The 22946-nt window shown below is 38.6% G+C and overlaps 2 protein-coding genes across 2 annotated transcripts in view; one reads left to right on the top strand and one right to left on the bottom strand.

Moving 5' to 3' along the window:
- The window catches only part of LOC145774188 (coiled-coil domain-containing protein 33-like), a 38947-nt gene that overhangs the window by 11546 nt on the left and 4455 nt on the right, over positions 1-22946 (top strand). The window contains exons 8-17 of the mRNA XM_082585359.1: positions 8985-9226; positions 9758-9863; positions 11814-11948; positions 12801-12878; positions 13059-13174; positions 14587-14698; positions 14907-15036; positions 15462-15539; positions 15829-15956; positions 18141-18311. Of these exons, the coding sequence (XP_082441485.1) occupies positions 8985-9226; positions 9758-9863; positions 11814-11948; positions 12801-12878; positions 13059-13174; positions 14587-14698; positions 14907-15036; positions 15462-15539; positions 15829-15956; positions 18141-18311 (1296 nt within the window). The remainder of the gene's footprint in view (positions 1-8984; positions 9227-9757; positions 9864-11813; positions 11949-12800; positions 12879-13058; positions 13175-14586; positions 14699-14906; positions 15037-15461; positions 15540-15828; positions 15957-18140; positions 18312-22946) is intronic.
- On the bottom strand, positions 1963-6584 carry LOC145774189 (uncharacterized). The gene is made up of 3 exons (XM_082585360.1): positions 6449-6584; positions 6006-6173; positions 1963-2341 (listed from the first exon to the last, which is right to left on the bottom strand). The coding sequence occupies exons 2-3, from the start codon at positions 6168-6170 to the stop codon at positions 2087-2089; spliced, it is 420 nt and encodes a 139-aa protein (XP_082441486.1). The 5' UTR covers positions 6171-6173; positions 6449-6584; the 3' UTR covers positions 1963-2086.

Here is a 22946-nt window from a genome sequence, read left to right as displayed (position 1 = left end):
CAGCCTTCATTTTATTGCAACACTAAGTGATTATTATTTATTGTTATCACTGATTCCTGAACAAATTTCGTCAAGCATACCTATGAATGAACGGAATCAAGAAATGAGGAAGCGACAGCTTTCGGACAAGTCTTGACCTATTATGGAAGTAGGCTATTGCATGTGCAAAACAGTTTCTTTCGGTTGAAATAACGTGTGAGCCTCTGGCCGAGGCTTTTAGCAGCCCTAGCAGTCCTACTCAACGTGTGTTAGATGGAAAAGGAATGCCAAATGAATGGAAGACAAGCGTGGTGATACAAATCCTAAAGGGAAAGAGTGATGTAATAGATTGTGGGGCATATAGATGAGTAAAACTCTTGGAGCATGCAATGAAGGTAGTGGAAAAGGTGTTGGAAAATAAAATGGGATCTGTGGTGAAGCTGGACGAGATGCAGTGTGGATTTATGCGTATGAAGGGAACGACAGATGCTATTTTTATTTTGAGAAGGTTGCAATAAGAATATCGGGACAAGGAAAAGAACTTGTACATGTGATTCGTGGACACGGAAAAGGCGTTTGATAGTTCCAAGAAGAGTGATTGAATAGGCAAGCCAATGAGAAAAAAAGAAATACCAGAGGCACTCGAGCAAGCAGTAATGAGACGGTTCAAGGACGAGAGTTCGCGTTGGATCTGCCCTCACTCAGACGAGTTTTCGGTGAAGGTTGGTGTACACCAGGGTTCTGTCCTCTCTCCTTTAATTTTGCCATTGTGCTTGATGTGATTACTGAATGTGTAAGAGAAGATTCACTGATGGAAATACTGTACGCCGATGATTTGGTTTTGTTGAGTGACACAAAGGAAAATCTGAGAGAAAATTTGAGAAGTGGAAGGAGTCGCTTCGATGTAAAGGTATGCGTGTGAACATCAAAAAGACAAAGATTGTAATAAGTGGAACGGAAGGGGAAACCACAATGAGCAAAATCGACCCTTGTGGCGTATGTGGATGAAGAGTAAAGGGAAATTCTGTTATGTGTACGAAATGCAGGAAGTGGATGCATGGAGGATGGGCATTGGGCAAAGATGAATAAGGTGACATGCAGATCCAGAGATTGTTTTGAATGTCAAAGATGCAAGAAGATTGAAGAAAGAATGGATGGTCCTGTTGAAAAGCTGAATGACGAAGTTGAATCTGTGAATGCCTTTTTCTACCCAGGAAATAGATTGAATGTCAGTGGTGGTTGTGAAGCGGCATTGACTGCAAGAGTAAGGTTTGGTTAGGTGAAATTCAGAGAGTGTGGAGAGTTGTTATGTAGTAGATTTCTGTTAAAAATAATTGGAAGAATTTATACTAGTTGCGTGAGATCTGCAATTCTGTACGGAGGTGAGATATGGTGCTTACGGGAAAACGATTTGGCGATTTTAAGAAGAACTGAAAGAGCGATGGTGAGAGCAATGTGTTGTGTGAGGCTGATGGAAAAAAGGAATACCGAAGAACTTATGAACTTGCTTGGGTTGAAAACTTGAATGAGAGTGTTGATGAGTTAGCGAAGACGAATGGAGTGAGGTGGTGAAGGTGAGAGAAGAGCGCTGGAGTTGCAAGTGGAGGGTCGTAGAAAACAAGGAAGACCCAAGAAAACGAGGAAAAGGCAAGTTGAAGAGGAAAGCAGCAAAACGGGTTTGACAAGAGAGGACGCGTTAGACAAATCGATATGGAGGCAGGGTGTGAAGGCAATTGCGGCACTTGGAGGTGAATTCCGCCACCCTCAGTAACGGGGACATCACCGGATTAAAACTGGACTGGTATTACTACTACCTACTCCGAAAAGCTGCTAAAGAACAGCCTTTTTGTGGTTTCGTTATCATTTCGTTCAATGTATCCTTTTGAATTGTCAATTAGTGATTAGCCGATGAAGCAACAACTTGAGAGAACGATATTATGCACGAACTGGCAGTAACGTCTTGCACTAAGTATCTTAGGAGCCAATTAAGCGTATAAACATAACTGGTTAGTCGAATTATTATTCCCTGTATGATCGCACCTTGCTCCAACGCAATCCTTGTTACCGTCTGTATAATTGAATTTCTTTTAAGCGAACTATTATGGCGTCAAAGTATTACACATTGTGACGAAGCAGTGCTACCGTTTTGTTGTTCAGCATTTTGCTTTATCTGAGCGAGTTCCCGTCGCAATGTTTTCACTTCGAGCTCGACTTGCATCTTCAGTTCTTGTTCTCGACGCTTCATTTCGTTTTTAAGAAACTGCTGGGTGGAACCAGAGAGGTACTGCACTCTTTGCAAGTTGTTGACGTGAACTTGTAGCAACAGCGATTGCAACCGGTCGTCCGCCACATTGATGTTTGTCTGAAATGTACCTCAGTCAAATATTATTATGTTCCTTGCCATCACATTTTAGTTAGAGATTTACTTCATACATTTGTCCTTACAAGGTTAAGAGCAGTTAATCGTTCATGTGCGTTTTACCAGAGGAAGTCGAAGTAGGAAAGATGTTGTCGTGTCCGGAGACAGAGTAGGACCTTAAAAGATTGTGACCTAGTGTAGTATTTGCAGACCGACTCTGCAACTGCGCAGTCAATACGCATTTCATTATTACGACATACTTCTCATATTTTGTTATTGTTAGTCCTGGGTTCAACGTTACCAAAGAGAACACGTAATTTGTTGACTAGGAACCAAATTACCAAACATTCCTCCGTTGTGTCGATATACAGTAGAGTGTAAGAACTTTGTATCACTTGTCTGTTACGGAATGGCCCGTTTCGGCGAGTCCGATTCGACTAGTCCGATTCGGCGAGTTCCCTATTCGGCGAGAGCCTTTTTCGGCGAGTGCCCTATTCGGCGAGTTTTTGAAATTTTTAAAAGGAAATTATCGGGTACCGTAGCCTAATTACAATTGCCGTTTTTACATCGTTTTAACGTCGCTAAACGTTGAAATCGTGCAGAAAGGAATAAAAATAAAATGTTTGAACTATTAAATTAAAATTCGTCATATCAGTTCAGTTAGTTTTATTTCTGACCATCATATTAAAAACAATACACGTCAACATAGCAAAGGTCGAGAAAAATGTAGAAGCGACAAAACGCGAAGTTAAAACGTGCTTGTGACCGAAGTAAGTTATTGAGTTGAAAGAAATTTGGCACGGTCGCAACACCTTCGGAAAAATTTAAGATATGAAGGGAAAATAAAACAAAGACAATGTTACAAAAAAAATCATGTTTATGTCTATAAGTTAGTACTTTTGAATAGTTAAAATGATTAGTTTGGATCAACAAATGTGTGACCTACAGCTTAGATTGAAAGGAAATTATCGGGTACCGTAGCCTAGTTATCCCGACCAGCAAAAATTTGTTCCAAGAACCCAGTTAGCCTAACAGTTCATTTTTACATTGTAGTAACAGAATAAAAATGCTAACCAAATGTGTGGCCTATCGTTTTAACGTCGCTAAACGTTGAAATCGTGTAGAAAAGAAAACTTTGCTGACTAGGATACGTTGAAACTGAAAAACATTCACAGAAGCCCTACGATACGTTGCATTTTTAAGATAATGTATTCAGACGTTGAATCAATGTACAAATGAAATGTTATGCTAAATGGGTTCTTGGAACAATTCGAAAGAATGTTTCTCAGCTTCAACGTATCCTAGTCAGCAAAGTTCTCTTTTCTACACGATTTCAACATTTAGCGACGTTAAAACGATGTAAAAACGGCAATTTTTGCTGGTCGGGATAACTGGGCTACGGCACCCGATAATTTCCTTTCAATCCAAGCTGTAGGCGGCCTACAGTAGGCCACACATTTGGTTAGCCTTTTTATTCTGTTACTACAATGTAAAAATGAACTGTTAGGCTAGCTGGGTTCTTGGAACAAATCGAAAGGCTTCTGTGAATGTTTCTCAGTTTCAAAGTATCCTAGTCAGCAAAAGCTCCCTTTTCTACTCGATTTCAACGTTTAGCGACGTTAACACGATAGGCCACACATTTGGTTAGCCTTTTCATTCTGTTCCTACAATGTAAAAATGAACTGTGTTCTTGGAACAAATTTTTGCTGGTCGGGATAACTAGGCTACGGTACCCGATAATTTCCTTTCAATCCAAGCTGTAGGCCACACATTTGTTGATCCAAACTAATCATTTTAACTATTCAAAAGTACTAACTTATAGACATAAACATGATTTTTTTTGTAACATTGTCTTTGTTTTATTTTCCCTTCATATCTTAAATTTTTCTGAAGGTGTTGCGACCGTGCCAAATTTCTTTCCATAGGCGCCGATTTTTCAAAAAACCTTGGGGGGCGAGAAAGGTGATGACGTCATAACCATAACGCTATTTTACTCAATTAAAATAGTCTTTGATCAAGCTTAGTGTCTTGTTTATATTAACAAATAGGTCCCAAACTGAATTTATTAGAAGCGCTGCTTGAAAGGATTAGTTTTACGCATGCAGTACGCCTAGTCGTAAAAATTTTGATATTGTTAGCTCATAATTGGAACTGTTGGAAAACAAGCCGATTCATTTCCTTTTCGTGCGAGTGAATAACAACAATCAAGACAGTGAAGTTATCGAAATAAAACGCAAAAAATCATGATCTCAAGCAGAGTGAAAACCCACTATCAGTTTTATTAACCTCGTTTCGCTAATTACTTTCAAAGCGTTAACAACTGCGAAGTGTTTTCTCTTCTGTTTTTTATCGAAAGTCTTTATAGTCTTTTATTGAATACAGTAGGCTATACTCGAGTAAAGGTCGAGATGTTCGCAAGTGATTTTCACCTTAAAAAGACAAGTTCAACTAACACGGGACAAGCTGTTGTCTCCAGCTCGGCAATTTTCAAAATGAACGCACTAAAAATCATTGTCGACGTAGATTACGTAAGTGTGAAATCGCGTCGGCCTAAGTAAAACTTTTGAATACGTTTATTTGCAGTGATTCAAACTTAATTTTCAAATTCAATGATTTCTTGTCAATTCTAAACTTTATGCACTTGTTGAGCAATATGCAAAGCTCACGAGACAAAACAGAAAGAGGAGATCATTTTTTTATTTTTGCGTGTGGGATATAATCGTTCTTATTATAACGTAACATTCCATGATCGTTGAAGTCGATGTCAAACCTTACCGGCCGCATAAAACAATGATGTCAGGTTAGCTAGATGATAATAGCGGTAAGAGACGTCGTTAATGCAGGCAATATCTGCGACCAAGACCATTAAACACCTTTTCTTTTATCGGTTTTCGATTTAATTCTCACACATTGCGAAGAAAACAATGCGTTCTGTTGAATCATAATTGTCTCACAGCGGGAAGGCCTCGTTGAAAATAGCGCGTCTAATTTAGCTGGTTTACTTAATATTGCAGTGAATAGTTACGTGACTATTCCAGCAGTGCAAGTTACTCTACCATCTACTTTGAAACTTCCATACCGCATGAGAAAGCCATGCGATCAGCTGCTGTTTTGCGGGCAAGAGCAACGTAGGCTTTTCTTGCTTTCGGCATTCTTTAAGACCGTTTAAATTATCTAAATCTTTTTCACGAAGTGTTTTATCTTTGAAACACCACTTGTCATCACCATTTTTGTTGCCCTTCAACCATAAATTTACGGGGGGCGCCGCCCCCCGGAAGTCGGCGCGTATGTTTCTTTCAACTCAATAACTTACTTCGGTCACAAGCACGTTTCAACGTTCGTGTTTTGTCGCTTCTACCTTTTTCTACGCCTTTGCTATGTTGACGTGTATTGTTTTTCATATGATGGTCAGAAATAAAAACAACTGAACTGACATGACGAATTGTAATTTAATAGTTTAAACATTTAATTTTTATTCCTTTCTGCACGATTTCAACGTTTAGCGACGTTAAAACGATGTAAAAACGGCAATTGTAATTACGCTACGGTATCCGATAATTTCCTTTCACAAATTTCAAAAACTCGCCGAATAGGGCACTCGCCGAAAAAGGCTCTCGCCGAATAGTAGCAGACCCTGTCTGTTAAAAGGGGCCATATTTTTTTACACCTGTTTATTGAGTTTAAGTTCAGCTCCCGTGTTTCTGTAATGACGATGAACCTCTTGAAGCTGCGTCCCAAGTTCACCCCACAGAATTTCTTCAACTTCTTCTGTGTCATTTTCTGTAATTTCTCTCGCCGTGTCCTGCCAGTCGGTTGAGAAGATTTTCTTCATAGTCTGTATTGAATGGAATTCTTTGATTTCATGTTAGTTTGTGTTCACTTGCATCACTGCATCACATATACACTGCACTGTTTTTATACCTTTCAAAAAAGTGAACAAAACAGCTTAAAGTCATACCTTTGAGTATTTGAGACGATGTTAGTCTCATATTTCATAATGCACTTATTACTTGCATTGTCGCTTTTACCAAAATAATATAATTAGGCCTACGCACCTATCATAGAAATGTATATTAGTTTGCATGGTATTTGGAGTCACCAATTTCATACCCTTTTTACAGAATCATTTAGATCTGATTTTGCTTTTTTACAAATGATTTTTCCAGAATATTTTTCTTGAGCTTGTTTGTTAACTTTGGTAATAGCCGAGACCAGTTTCTTTGTTTCTTCTGCCGTTACGTCATCCACCCGATTTCCGATCGCACTTGAGCACTCCCCGATAACCGTCTTTGCCAGGCTACTTTCATTCAGCTTATCCTGTCGTTGAAAGGTTCATTTTGATCAAATTTGAAGAAAAGTTGTTAAAGGAAACATTTACAGGTCAGGAACAAGTGAACAAAATAGAGAATCCTACAGTATTTCAAAATGACTACCAATGATGTTGCCGCTGCGCTTATTTTGTTCAGAATTGGACTCGGTCGACTTGTTTGCTAATTTCATTTAAAAGAGCACAGTATGCTGAAGTCAACTAATTTAAATTTACGAAAGAAGTCAAATTGATGGGTGGTCTTTTTACAAAAGATAAGCAGGCGCCTTAAATTAATGATTGTGCAATGTGCATGGTTACATTGGTTAGTGCGTAGGTTCTTTTCTAAGCAAAAGTCCAGCAACCAACATTGTATTTTTACTCATAAACAAATGTTTGAGGTATATACTTGCAGTTCAGCCATGATATCCGCTTTAAAATCGTTTACCATCGCTTCTGCAATCTGGATGATCTTTTCATCGATTTTAAGCTGCGTTTATACAATTCAGTTAAAATTGTTGGCTTGTCGTTCTAGTCAGTTGGCGTACGCAGAAAGTTTTCATGGCGAGGGGTTTCAAAATTTTTATTTTTATTCAACATTTGCTTCACAGTAGAAACGAAAGTAAGCGTGTGGAAGGTCACAAGGCCTAGGCTTGTGCTGTTGATATTGTGGTGATGATGAGGGCTAAAAGATGGTCGAGTAAGCTTTACTAACATTAACGTACGTTTTTTTATAACAATTGATTGGTTAAATGAGCAATGAAATGTAAATCATGAATCCAATCCACTGTTCATCCAGAATTTCAGTCTTTTCTATGGAGTACGAAAATGTTTTTCGTATCAGTTACGTGAGCACTGCATATCGTAGCGAAAAGGCATTTTAAATACTCGTTGTAGTGCTTTGCTTTTACTTTGCGACAGAAAAAGGTAGCCTACTGTTGGTCAAACATAACAAAAATCTCTACACACCCTGTGATTAATTACTACACTATTTATTTTATAAACGAAACAAAATCTTGAAATACGTTGTGTCTTGTTTAAACACCCCGAAGTGAAAATAGTCAAGTAAATCTTAAAATAAATACTTTTCACGCAACCCCACGCATTGTTTTGCCGCTTTCTACCTTGTTGGCTAGGATTCTCATGCATTAGCATTTCATATTTCTTTCAAGCGCATAACGAAACCAAATTGCTATGATCTTGAAACAATTATGATGTCGAAGAAAATAAAATAATTATTACTCAAATTGAAACAAAGTTTTGTTTTAAAAGTTTTACCGTAAACACTAAAGTTGCTCATGCTAGGAGCTGTCCCATCACTAAAAAAAGCCACCAGTGAAAAATAGATCAGTTGTTTAAGAAGGTGGTTATAACCTGCGTCCACAATAACTTAGTTTTTTTTTACAACCAGTCCTACTAAGCTTATTAACAACAAAAGTCAAGCGAGAAATTCTGACACCAGCTGCTCAATCTCTTACTTTTTGTTTCGTCACAAATAATTTCTTGGCTAACTCAATTTACATGAGAACTCGTATGACGTTGCGTTGGTAAAAAATAGAGGATGACGCATTTGAATAAAACCATAATAAGCAATAAAACAGTACAAAAAATTCAACTATTAAGCTCAATGGGGGGTTTAACTCCCCCCCTCTTGCGTACGCCACTGCTTTTGGTAATATTTGATGTGCTGGCATTGAAACTTAAATTTAGTGGTCACTGTATTGTATTACGTTAAAAAAACTGTAATGGCTATTGAAGATTGATTACTACTTACGTTTGTTTGTGCTCCGCTGGAGCGTGATGATGAACGACTGGATGCAGAGCTGTCAGTTATGGATGAGCTCTGTCCATCTGTTCTGACTAGATTATTCTCCCTCGATAACATGAAAAGGTGTTCTGACAAGTATAGCTCTGACTTCGTTGTTTTTGGTTTCTTGTTTGCTGTTGCTTTTGTCGTCGTCAAACTGCTACGGTGTCACTGTCATTACCAACGATTGATCATCGTTGCTCATCCACCGGTTATTTTCGAATTCATTAAATATTCATCAGTTGACACTCATGTGATCATGAGTGATTAATTGGCATTGCATTATTCATCAGTTCATGCCATCATGAATTCTTTTTGTGGTTAAAAAATGAGCACTTTTTAAGTTGATAAATGAACGTTGAATATGAAAATGTAAGTTGATGTATGATTAGGTATGTAAGTTGATAAATGAAAATGAACCAGATGCTGAGCTTAGAATGGCTGTCATAGCCCCCGCTGCCGCGTTGTGTCTCAAACCGCTCGTGGTTGCCTAATTCTTCTATTTAATGACAACCAACCTTTCCTTTCTACAGATAGTTATGGACTTGCCGGCTGAAGACGTTCGGTCGGAACCGGAAAGATTGGATACAAAATCCCACACATTGACTAGTGCACGTGTTCCTTCCCATTCCAACGCTCCACCAACACCATCTCAATCTTTCTTGAGCAATCACGTGGCCAGACCAGGGTTCACCGAGGTTTACGTCATAGTTCATGGCGCCACAAGTTTGCCTTCCCGATCAGACGGCTCCGATCCTGTACCCTTCACCACAGTGTAAGTGCTGCCAGGAACATTAAATGAGGTTTTGTGTTTAATTGGAACCTAGTGCTATTATACAGTACAAGCTGTGTAGCCTACTTTGCATTTGCGTTTCGTTTTTCACTCACCGCCTATGTACAGTAACATTATAGAAAGGTTTAAGATAGATTTTATCGGTATTTATCTCCACGTTTTGTCATGAAATATTTTTTCTTGCGCTAAAGGTATGTAAAACATTAGATATCTTGTGTTATCTTCACGTCATCGCAAGCTACTTCACGTTATACCTTATTTTAATTTACTTTACACTTACAGCAAGTTTAAGTTGCGTTTGATTTTGAAACAATTTTCTTCAAAAATACACTAAGCTTTGGTGGTACGGAGATTCAGAAGGGCCACAAATGCGCGACAAGTAAATGCCAATGTTTGTTCCCACCGTTGTCCCAGCGTAGTGGTGCATTGCTACTATGTATGGTGTAAGACAATGTATATATGAAATGTTCATCTATTTTAATTTTCACGGTTTGATGATTTGTTGCATGTTAGAAAAAATGGCCACGACGAAAGAGGCGGTAGAGCGGCCCAAGCAGCCACACACGCTTCTCTCGGCCCCACCCACAGCCCCACTTGGGAAGAGTCTATGGTCATCCAGGTAATGTCGTAAAATTTTTGAATGGATCTCTATTTTATCAGTTGATCGTGGCTTGTTTGTGATCCTCACTAATAAAGTTTGTTTGTACCATGAGTTTCTAATTGCTTATTTTCATTTTTATAGTCAAGTTTACCAGCTGTCTGCAGAACCAATGCTGTCGTACGTATACAGCTTGTACGAGACCAGCTGTCTGGAATTTCTAGGTTGATGCATACATTTAAAAGATTGTCGTTACAGTTTGAAACTGTCTGTTTTTCTGTTGCTTCTCTGTAGAGCAGTATAGAACAAGACGATAAAGTTGTCATTTCAAACCTGATTTTATGTATCCATTGCAAATAGATAAAACGGAGTTGTTTAAGCGTCAATTCAAACTGCCAAAATATAACTTAAAAAAAACGCCAACATGCCGAACCAAAAATAACCTGCCAAATGCATTAAAAAAACGCCAAATATTTCGAATATGGCATTAAAAACGGTAATATGGTATCCCTGTTCAGTGTTCATAGCTTCTTTACTCGACTATCAGCTCTAATGCAGTGTGAAGAAAAGTAGTCAAATTTGCTTATTGTGGGTGCCTTTGGAAAAGACAATTATTAATAGCACTATCAAAAATTAACATAATTTTTTTTGTAAATGAAAAAAAAACATAATACTATAGGCCAGGGGTTCTTAACCGGGGGTAAATTTACCCCCTGGGGGTAAATTTCACCTACCGAGGGGGTAAATTTACTGAATTATAAATTAAAGCAAACTTCACTTTTCAGTTATTAAAAAACTGGTAGTGTTGCACTCGATTTTGATTCAAATTTATGCTCAGTGTAAGTTTTCGTGTTTTTCTTTTAGCTCCACGCAAGTAGACTACCAGTTTCATTGCAGCAGCGTATTACATTTTTACTGTACACAACTTAATTAGGACTTCGACCACAATGTGGATTGCAACTCTGCTAAGATTGCGATTTCCTTTATTTGCATTTCTTCGCATGGTTGACTGGACTTGGACATCTCATTAGCTCAGTGGTTACGCGCCGGCTCAAGATCACTCGGCGCTGGTTCAATTCTCGGGGTGTGCGCTTGAGCAACGCATTTCAAGGATTTCTATCCATTCAGCGGCACCTTGTGGATGGAATAATTTCCCAGCAACAATCGGAAAACTTCACTCTGTCAACCGGCCCTGCGTTAAGAGCCTCTACAAGTAATGCCAAATGCGAAACTACCAGGAATAACCTATCAAGGCTTTGTCAGTTCGAGGATAAAGATTCAAAACCAAACCAGACACGATGACATCACAAGGGGCCGCCCTATGGTGGGGGTAAATTTTCTTTTTTTTATTCGGCAAGGGGTAAACGAAACAAAAAAGGTTAAGAACCCCTGCTATAGGCTGATAATTAATACTTCAATTCTATTTGGAAGTTGGATGCCACTTTGAGATGGCAGTTCGATAAAAAGTAAATTTTACTTAATTCGAAGTCACTGTCAGTGTTTACTAGTTTATACTGCTCTTCCCTTACCAGACAAAATGGGCAAAAACCATTCCATTGCACAGCATTCACCCACTGAACTATCATCGAGAATCAGCACAACTTGTACAGACATTATGATCACAAAGCCACAGGAATATTAGAGTACCACACTGAGAATTTGTATGAAAACAATTGCCCTTAATGTATAACAAAAACAATCGTGCATGAAAATTCTATCAGTAACAATGATCCTAGCTAACCAATTGAAGACAGATGAAAACTGAATATGAGGTATAGCTTGCGGCACCCCGGAGTATTGTAAAATGGCAACCCGGCCCAGGGTGCCGTGGCATCCCCGTTGGGAGCCACTGCTGTAGGTGGGACATTCACTTGTGTTTTAAGAGTAAAATACCATTTTATTTTTGTCTGACTGAAACTTTCGACATCCAGTGTTGCATGACATGACGTTCATTGCCAATGTATTATTAAGGTGTCGGATGATGACGACAATGAAGAGGTCATTTTGACCGTAGCGGATAAACCGAGCAAAGAGAAGCTATCCACCTATAAAATACCCCTTTCCTACCTCTCCCCATTTCACTCCCACCATCTGGAACTGGTGCAGGTAATTATGGGTTTTAGACCTTTCTGGTTTCGAGCGCTAAGTATTTATTTACTGCACTGCACTTGATGTGTTCAAACATATTTTTTTAAATTTTTGCCCACCCCAAAAAACCGCAATGATGTGTGATTGATACCAAACTTCAAAAGTGAATGGAAGAGTGGTCTCTTGCCTAATTGAAACACTCCGTGACAGAGTAATGAAAACACCTGGTAGATGTTTGTAAGGCCGTGTGTTTGACTGTAAGCATGTATCTCATGTATCTTTGTTTCTACTATAGCCTACGCGTAATAAGAGTAGAATAATGGGATGCCAGAAACAAAACACTTTTACAGTCATCAACATAAAAATGTTGCAAAAAACATTTGAAAGTTTACAGTTTTTACATCCTTTACAAAGCCCTTGGTGATGTAGCCTATAGCCGAAAACGCTTATATTTTATTTTATTTTTGTAAATGCTGCCGTGTCGTTTAGTTTCATTTACTTGTGGTTAAGCATTGTAACTACTCTACTAAAGTAATGAAGACTATCAGGATAATGTTGAGTTTGTCCGTTTAGTTTTGTGAAATTTTGCTCGATAGCGATTCATTTTCTTGTAGGAGTGTTGATGTGTATAAACTATCTTGAATGCAAGCCATCTGCAATTTAATTTGAGAAATGTAACTATACTTGGGTTGTTCCTTTTCTCCCAAGTTTCCAGAGTAAGGAGATCAAACGATTTTCTAGTTTTGTTCAGTAAATAAATTCCTCTATTTCTTCGCAAATCTTCGTGGTTGGATTTTGCCATGCTGGCGGTGCGTGCAACTGTCATGAACAATGCTTAATAATATATTTTACCTATTTAACTTCTCTCAGCCAACTGCTGCCATTCCTTCGGGAGTTCGTCTCTACGTCACACTACAAAAAAGACACAGCCACCTACGTCGATTGCAGGTGCGTTCATACACAATAGCTCGATTGTAACCTTGTATAACGAAATTGCAACGTCGTTATTCATGGTGTACTTTTCGTCCTACACTTTTCCTGTTATTGACAATTATTTTACATGCGCCAAAGGATGCTTTGAAAACTTACTGTGGTTAATATGTTGCGTCACGTTATTGATATTTTTAGGGATTTGGCTTCTGTGGCTTGGAAGTGACCCTACGAGATTTTCAACGCGAACTTTCCAACTCTATCGGCTCATTGATTTGTGTTGCTCGGATTGTTCCTGATTACTCTCGTTATAAGTAAGTTTTAAGGTCACAAATAAAGACGATACCGGTCACGGCCAGTGGTTTGGGCAAAGTGTTCATCGCCTATGGTTCATCGTACAAGTGTTCCTTTCATGCCAAAGTTTTCATAGAATCTGTATGTTTGCCATTGTTTTGTTATGGGGTATTTACAAACAGCACCATGGCTTTCGGCAATAGGCATTGGGCATCTCCAATTTTTATCGGTCCGACTCCAGCTTTCATCCATATCTCCCAGTTTCATTTTATAAGGTTTTTAATGTAATGCGCAAACGAAGTGTTTGACTCAGGTTTGAAACTAGCTTAGGAAGACTAACAGCCTCTGTTGAGGCATTATTGTGACATCTAAGAAAGATTGAGCACAAGCATAGATTTGGTTTTGAATCATTATCCTCGGACTGACAAAGCCTTGATAGGTTTTTCCTGGTAGTTTCGCATATTTGTAAAAGCTTTTGACGCAGGCCCGGTTACTGAGATTGACAAAGTGAAGTTTCCGATTGTTGAAGTGTTGTTGCCAAGTAGTTATTCCATCCATTAGGTGCCGAATGGAGTGCAGTCCTTAGAATGCTTTGCTCAAGCGTACACCTCCTGAATCGAATCGGCGTCGCTTAATCTTAAGCTTCTTCGTTCACAAAGTCACGCGCTAACCAACTGAGCTATCGAGGCAGTTGTCATGTTAAAGACAATCGTTTTCCAGACCACTACGACTTACACAGCATGGCGGGCAAATAATAATTGGGTTTATGAACCATTGGCTCAGATTTTAATGCTTACAATGTCAAAGTATCAATTACGCTCGTTAAACCAATATAAACGTTTTAAAACGCAGCTAATGTAGGCTACCCAGATTTACTCGTGTACTCAGGTTTTTATCAAACAAAACTAATTCAGGTTGTTTGCCAGACATCACATCCACTAGGCTACTTTTGACGGGGTTGCTGTCAGGAGTGCTTATTGACTTTATGAATATCGATATGTTTTCAGTGTTTTGTGTAGATTTTCATAGATTGGTGACTTACTTGAAGTGTTTCCAACACAATATTTTATTTTTAAGCCTTTTACTTTTTGAACTTTTCTACGAAGGGTGCACACGGTCCAATGTGTATGCCAATATTTAGGGTCATGGCTTAAAAAATGACAGTTTAGGCATAGTCCAGTTTTTTATTTTGTTGTCGTAGTAAAACTAAAGACTAAAACTATGTGCTTTTTGCCATTGAGCATTGGAGATCATCCTACATACATTTAATGTAATCGACCGTTCCTTGGCGATATCTCACAGGTCTTGTGCAGAAAACCACAGTTTTATTGTTCTTCGTAATCAAAGTCGTTTCGTTTTGACAGCCTCGGTCGCAAACCGGTTGTAATCATCTCGATAAAAAAAAATAAAAAATAAAACTTTGTTGCTTCAGAGAGAAGGTACTGGGAAAGCGACAAGCGGGCATCACCACGACAACCGTGACGTTTCCTTCTCCTAACCCGGCCTCGTTCCAAGTGGTCAAACAGCAACAAGGTAATCCCCAGGTTCGTACTCAGCAGGAACTGTATTTATCCTACAAATATAATATACTCCTGTTGCCGCCATACTGTCATTTAAAATTGAAGCTTCAACACACTTCATTTTTTCATTTGCGCTGGTGATTGACCGCCAATGTTTAGTTTGTGCTTCGCTGGCAGTCAATCTGTCAAAATCACACCATAAGTTCTGACGTTATCACTTAGTTACCTTTAGATAAGCACCCCCAGCCATGGAGATCAACGTCCTGAATGGATGCAATCCCTTCTCTTCACTGGAGATGACACTGCTACAATGTTCACCCACCACTCAGCCTTAGTGCTAGAGCTGTACCCCACTTCTACTTGTGAGTCACTTATTAAAAATATCAGCTGTTTACTTCAGGTCTAACTATTTTTATATGTTTTTTTTTTTAATGCGTTAGAGTGAATGCTGCTTTGTGCTGTTAATTTTCATGAAAATGGATTCCTATAAAAAGCGTTGTTTACACTATGAGGTAAATTAGGAGTGCTCACGATGTTTTCATGCGCACAGAATTTTTTTTCATATATCAAAACTTATTGAAATAAGAAGTTTTGCATTTTCCATCGCTCGCATGATTCGTGATTTTGTTAATATACTTTTATTTCTAATTTCAAACCCCTTTTCACTTTGAAAAATGTTTAATTTTATTCGAAAGTTGTGTTGTTATTTCGAACTGAATAAGCACTGCAATTTACCAGTTTAATTTTCTCATCATGCCCATCTGTTATAAAATTATTTTTTGTGCAGCCATGTCATCAGTGACCTGGACAATTCGTAATCCAATCGGATTCTGTACTCTTCTTTTGAACGATGAAATTTTTCGAAGTGAGTAGGTTGGCAAGTTTTTAAATAGTTCTCGAAAAATATTTTGTTATCCAATTGTTATTTTGGTGATGTTGAGAAAACAAGTCAAACGAATTCTTTCTTGGAAAAAGGATGAGAAGGGATGGACATCACTAAGCCTGTCCGATTACGTAGCGCTCAAATATGACGGCTCGCGAAGCAACCCTCATTCACCAAGGGGTTATTCTGATATAGTGGCTGCTCGCAATCAGTGTGTACTTGAAAATATGTTTAGTTTAATTGCAACCGATCACCATTGTATCCTTTTCAGTGTTGAATTCAGACGCTGGAAGGGTGGGAATGCGAATTGATGACCTCATGGTCCAAGGGTCAAATCTGAGAACGATAGACGGTCCGTGTCCTAGTATTCGCTTGGCAATTCGACTTATTACCACAGAGGCAAGTAATAAATTTGTCAACCAATAACTAAAATAATGATTCTATTTAAATTTAAGAAATTATAAAAACGTAACCAAGCAATAATAATTTGACGAGCGGTAGTTTAACTTCTTGACTACGGCAGCCACACTACATCAGCTGAATGCATCTCATTGTACTGTATATAGTAGTCAAGCAATCTGTGATGCACAACACGCCCTAGTTTTCATGCACGTGTCTTTACCATTGCTTTGATAAATGACTTTCAATTCGACATCATTGAAGCTTGGTCCGATTAAATGTAATTTTAATGAGCATTTAGCTCAATTGTTAGATTTTAGGAATTTTAATCTGAATTTAAAAATGTTGAAAACAAGAGAAATCTGACTACTGCCTAATCCCTAATGCATTTGGGCATTTGGCCTGGTAAATATCATTGTATCATGGACTGGCGAGCAACCATCCTGGAGCACTAACTGCTGTCTTATTGAAATACTTCTCAAACTGTCTTCGAAATATTGCAAGGTGTCACTATCTAGGTTTCAATCTCGGAAACCGAATTTCCGGGCTAGTGACGCTTTCTATTCTCCCTTTCAAGGTTTTATTTAGAAAAAAAAAGTCGAAATTTTGCCACTGATGAAATTTTTCCACTAACGTAATTGATTTATTACTTTGTAAGTAAAATTAGAACGAATAAAGCGAAACCACTGACTGAGTGAAAGAGGCGTACCGTGATTATTTTGAAGATCCGGTTTTCGAAATGAACAAGTGAACTGGCGAATACTCTCAGTTGTTTTTCACACAACAATTGTACCAAAAATAAATGGGGCCAGCTTGCGCACATGTATGTTCGCTTTGCTGAATTTAACGTATATGAACCATCATTTATTTGCCAACCGCTATTTTGTGTTTATAATATCACCCAGAAATTTCTCTGGCTTCTCGGGTATGGTTGAATTTTTCCTGCTTTTTTTCTGATTATCGGCTGTGTTAAATGGCCTGGTTTCTGTCGGATATAAAACCTTCGTTGCCTGGACGTGTCTTGTCCGTGTTCATAGAACGTGTCTTTGTGTGTTGAAATATATTGTGGTGCATTTAATGAAATAGTTTACGCCGTAGCCTCGCATTTAGACAAGAATTGTATTTGATATTAACCTATTATTTCACAAATACTTTTCTGAATTAATCGCGGTTGTTATGATACATTCGACTTTGTAAATTTCATGTCCAAAATTCTAATCAAATCGAAGAAAAGCTGTAAAACAACTTTTTCCATAAAAATAGGACTAAGTTTGCAAGGCAGATGTGGTTTGTTCTGTAGCCTGCAGAGGCTCGCCTACCCTTACTTATTTAGCGAAGCTGGTGGTTTTGCAACGTGCAGGAAATTTCTGACAAAAGGCTTCAAATGAGCAAATGATGTTTGGCTTTGAATATGGTCAAAAATAGAAAACGTTGTAGAACAAAAATTGTGTTTTTGGCTAAAATGGAAATTGCCGTTGCAATTGGAACTTATAGCCTAAGCTTACTTCAAATTAGACAAGACTTTCCGATACCTCACTCTCTGATTGGGGTTGGGCAGCTAGAGTAATAGGTTTCCCTATGTGACATTGTTCCCAGTTATCAGCACAAGGCTGAGTGCCCACTTTATCAGCCAGCATTTCATATCGCTCGATATCTCTCTACATTTTGCTTCGAAGAAGCTTGGTCTTCATCCCGAAAGGTCAGAGTCAACCAATTGTCTGCAGCGATTCCATTTCTTTGTATTGAAGGCATCTTCAATTTTTGAGTTAATGTGCTCTCTATAACAATGCGTTTCACCATCAGTCATGCATGTATTTTTGCTGTTATCGATATCCGCTTCTTAGATTGGCATTGTGAGTCTCAAATCAAATCGCGCGATTTCAATGAAAATATTTAACTGGACGTGTTAAAAACCTAAAACTGTTGAAATTCATTATATGGCACTGTATCGTTATTTGGTATGAGTAACTTATGACTGGTGACGAAGATGTGACGTGGTTGTAGATGCTTGTGACCATCGGTCCGCGCATATTTCAATGTTTAATGTTTTCTGAACAATTGTTTCCACTCGTATCGATGTGGCTGCATGTTTGCGAATTTTGAAAGCTAATGTGGATCTCTTTACTTACAGTATTTTTAAACATAGAACATAAATCACCTGTGACCATGAAAATACATCCGCAGCGTCCAGATACTCTTGTGGTGACTTCCGATGTGTCTCGACTCCCTTCCATAGACGATGCGTCTCCTCCTCAGAATTCTCCCACTTCCATCGCTGATGTGGAGACGGAACCGCTACAACATGATCTCACAGCCATCGGAGGACCTCCATTTGAGCGAAAGAAGACCAGACTAGTAAGTGATGTGTCTTCAAATGGGATGAAACAATGATTGCGATGATGGTATGAACTTTCTGCGATGATATAGAACAACGCGGGTTCAAGTTTGTTGCAACAAAGCAAAGAAAATAGTTTTCATGCGTGATCAACGCATTGTTATTTCTCAAATCAGAACGAAAATTCAATGAAGTCATCTCCAAAAACACAAGATTTTACATCTGCGGTGTAAACCTCTAATGAATCTTTACTTGATGCATCTCCTTCCACCTGTACACACTGGATGGCGCTAAATGACACAGCAGCCACATGCGCATTGCAACACCAACCACAATCTGTGAATAAATTTGTTGCATGAATTAAGGACAACATGGCGATTTTTTATTTTTTTTGGTCAAACTGAATCTTTAACCTTTGGGTACCTTTCTAAGTTTTGGGCGAAGTAGCCTATGTCGTTGGTATGCCACACCTATGAATAATAATGTGTATATAACGTTATATCTGTCTTCGGTTTGTCTTGCCCTCAGCGCTTTACAAAGCAGATAGTTTCAGTGAAATAAAGATCCAACCTCGTGCATTAATACCCTAAACCTTTTCCTTCAATGCTGAGTGCTGAGGGGGAATGAAATACAAATATCTTTTGTCACACTGTAGGTTTGATTTCACTATCGAACATTTTTTCTCCTCAGAAACGGTTATTCTATCCACTAGGCCAGGGGCTCCCAACCACCTAGTCGCGAGAACACTCGATCAAAATGGTCATCCAGAATGCGAGTTGGTTGAGTGTATGTCTTTAGCCATATAAGAAATAGATTACAATGAAAACAATTACAGCCATGCACTAATACGTACAAATCAATCTTATCTGTAACCCGGTGTATTTCTACCAAACGAGTGGCGGATCCACGGAAGCACTTGGTCACGTGTCTTACTCAAAATAAAAAAAAAAACACGTAAATTTTCTACATTTTTGCAAAATTGTCTCGCTCAGTTTGCTTACTCAACCATGTGTCATTAACGTAACTAGTGGCATTGCATAATTAATATAGTTACCCATGGGCTCTATCCAAGGGGGGGTGAGGGGGGTGATCACCCCCCACTAATTGGAGTGGGGGGGTGATCGATGCAAAATCACCCCCCCACTCATTTGGCTTTGAAAAGGTTTTGTGATATTTTATTGATCAAATTTAAAAAAATATATTTTCGCTGTTAGCACATTTTGAATTTTTTATCAATATGAATATATTTCATTTCAATATGATTTTTTGGTTTGGCAACCCTGAACTACGAGCCAGGCGTTTACACTGTGTTTTAACCAGGGTTGGAAATAACGACTAGCTGTCACTATTCGATAGCGTTATTCGTTGCTTTCTGAATATCGAATGCTTATACCCATTCCTTTTAAAAATAAATATCGAATGCGCGTTATTCACTGCTTTTTTATGCAAGCAACGAAATCATTATTCGTTTTTCACTAATCGATAGCCTATTTAGGAGAACTGCTAAATCATTTTTTGTTGTTCACTTACTTTGTCGTCAAAACGAATTTGCGAGATTTGGTTTTCGGATTACTATCCGACCTAGACCCCTTCCGGTTTTCGAACTTTAAGGGATTAAGGAAAAATTTTCGACAACACAGTTCAGAAAAACCATGCCAGTGAGAGCCGTTAACAGTGTTGCAAACCTTGCGGTTTTTCCGCAAGTTTGGGATTGTTTTTTTTTCAAGTTTTGGTAGCCTACCTTTTTTTGAGTTTGCGCGTTGCTTGTTTTTGGGCTTTTTTCGGCCAGACAATTTTTAGTAATTGCTATTCGTTGCTTTTTTTTAAGCATCGATTGCGGAAAGTCATTGCTTTTTTGGGCACTATCGAATAGTGAAATAGTCATTGCTTTTTGACTAACGACTTCCAACCCTGGTTTTAACTTAGTTTGCTTGGTAGCCACTTCAACAAGAAAAAATTCTGCCACTGCAAATGACTAGAATAACGCCGCCAACCAATCAGAACATGTTATAAGAGGCTACCGTCCAATTGTGACCTTTCTCGCACTTAGCCAGACAGTTAATCTTTGCTTTGAACTTTATTTGGTAATTACAAAAGAAAAAAGAGCAATAGCAGTTGTGAGAATCGAACCCACGTCAATGAAATGACTACTTTCTAACCCTAGCCCCTAAAAAGCCAACCAGCTGCCAACTTAGTCGTCAGCAGTGGCCGAGTGGTTAGCACGTTGGCCTCGCAGTCGAGAGCCTGCATGTTCGACTCCACCCCCCCGCTCTTGCTGTTGTTTCTCTGGGGAAGAAACTTCACTATAGGCCTAAGTATAATTGCCTCTACCCAGTGATCGATTTCAAGTAATTGGTAGGACCTAATTTAAGTCATAAGTAGAGTAGACAACCGGAAACAAACATTGCCGTCGGCTGCAGCGTGGGTCAGGTGTACGTCAGAAGGTGTACACCGATGCATAGCGCTCAAGTCCGCTTTCTCGCAATGCAGGGTTAAAATATGAAAAACAAACAAACAAACAGCTGATAGAAAATCCAGCACTTGATTTGCTTTGTATCATCTTCTTTTCGCCCTTTTTCACGTCACGGAGAACGTAGTTTATGATTGGTTCGAGTTTTCATTTGCAGTGCCAGAATTATTTCTTGTTAAGTGACTACCAGTTTGCTTACCAAAAATGCCATTTCCGAAACATTCTTTGTGAAACGACTTGAAAACCCTATGCTTCGATCAGAAAGAAGCTGATGCTGCAATGGGGGGTCTGGGGGGCGCAGCCCCCCAGAAGTTGAAATGACTATGACGATTTTAGCCCACTGTCCAAAAATCACCCCCCCGAATTCTAAAAGTGGATAGAGCCCCTGTAGTTACCCTTAGCCCCAGAGGCTCACACGACGAAAAAGAAGCAGTGAAGTTAAAGAATAGTACCAATGTTTTAAGGGCCCTCAAAAACTAAAATACTAATGAAATGTTCCGAAGCAATCATCTTGCTCACTAACTACTTAGAGGTATGAGGTGAAATGTGCTTTGTATAAACTTATAAGCTATAGGTGAAGTATTTCAGATGGATTTTCGAAATTTTACTAAACTCTACAGTCGACACAGTACTATACAAACCTTTAACAGATATGTTATTGAAATCTTTCTGTAGTCGTGAAAGAAAAAATATTTAAAACGTAACTTCAATTTTCAATGAAACGTTGTCACTCAAACTTTTAAAAAAATCCGGTTTTAGTTTGATGGTAGTGGTGGAATACAAGGTGTAAGTTTTTATTAAAAAACCCTTATCAGGCCTATACTTTAAATTTGTCAAACATTTTTGGGGCAATCTTTCCAGACCCCCTTCTAGTTTTCTTTTCCGACCTCGACTTTTACATTGTCAATTTTATTTTACAAATCTTGCTTAAAGTGTGTTTAAACCGCTATAAAAAGTTATACCTGCAAGTAGCCAAGATTTCAAAATGTCCAACTTCATTTTTTGTCTATCGCCGATCCGCGACACTATTTTCATTTCATAATCGGTCCTCGAGAGAAAACAGGTTGGGGACCTCTGTAGTAGGCCACCGAGACTGTTGCGCTTAACTGCATGCCTTGGATGATAAAACCAAAGACTATCTGCTCTGTAGTAGCCCTCCAGTGTAGTCCAGGAACATCGTGAAGCTGGTGTGGTGAAAGGATGGAGCCTCGGCCCCAGAAGCTCAAACGAGGAAGAAGAACAGCATGCTTTTCAATGAAAGTTGATGTGATTGCAAACAACCACTGGCATAGTTTACAGGACTTTCTCATGCAGATAGCGCGAAAATTATTATCAACGAGTCACTTTGATATGATTTTTAGTATTTCGGCTTGCATGTTTTTTCGTATTAAAACTAAAGCTCTTGTTTTCTGTTTGTCTAAGTTTGCAACGAACACATGATGAGGCAGTCTTCACGTTTCTGCAGGCCTTGTGTACTTACCTTGTCTCAGTTTTTTTTTTATCTTTGTGCTTACAAACATCTTTTCTTAACAATGCAGATATTAACGACCTGTTTTAGACTGATGCTGCGAGTTCGCTGTGGTAATAGCGAGTTTGCACTAGCTTTCGGAACACAGTTCCCTAGTCATGTGCTATGACGAAAGATCTTTTCATTTGGAATACGTAACAAACCTACTTTGTCGATACCGCAAGCCCGAGTAAAGTTATCGAGTAAACATTGTGCACGTGCAATGCATGAAGCACAACGTATTAATCACAACTGAATTTGATTTATTTGCCATTGTCGAAACGTGTAAGAGAAACGAAGTTCAGTTCAGTTTATTTTTATTTCTTACCGTCACAACGAAAAACAATATGAGCCTGTGGCAAATATAGGATTAAAATCAAAAATGGAAAAGGCAGCTAAACGGCTTAAAAAAATACGCAATTTTATGAGTTGCTGGGGAAGATCCGACTTTTGCCTTGAATTGCTGCATATCCTTTTCTTAAAAAACAAAAAAATTTTGTTTTTCCAAACATTTGTATCCTTTTTTGGCTTTTAACGCTCAAACGACCTTGGGCGTCAATTAACACTTTTTGCATATTTTATGTGCTACTGTATATATTCGCTGTCCATTATTATTTTAGTTATGATTGAATATGTTTGTTCGCATGTATTGAATTTGAAAGCGCCGATTCGAACCTC

The sequence above is a fragment of the Aplidium turbinatum genome, chromosome 7 (genome assembly GCF_918807975.1).
Source record: "Aplidium turbinatum chromosome 7, kaAplTurb1.1, whole genome shotgun sequence".
In the NCBI taxonomy this organism is placed as follows: domain Eukaryota; kingdom Metazoa; phylum Chordata; class Ascidiacea; order Aplousobranchia; family Polyclinidae; genus Aplidium; species Aplidium turbinatum.
Note: the sequence above shows the minus strand (reverse complement) of the source record. Positions and strands in the feature narration are given on the sequence as shown.

Excerpts from the sequence above, each read along its gene's own strand:
- LOC145774189 (XM_082585360.1), bottom strand. The coding sequence starts at position 6,170 with ATGAAGAAAATCTTCTCAACCGACTGGCAGGACACGGCGAGAGAAATT. Across the intron at positions 2,342-6,005 it reads AACTTAAACTCAATAAACAG|ACAAACATCAATGTGGCGGA; the intron begins GTGTAAAAAAAT and ends GGTACATTTCAG.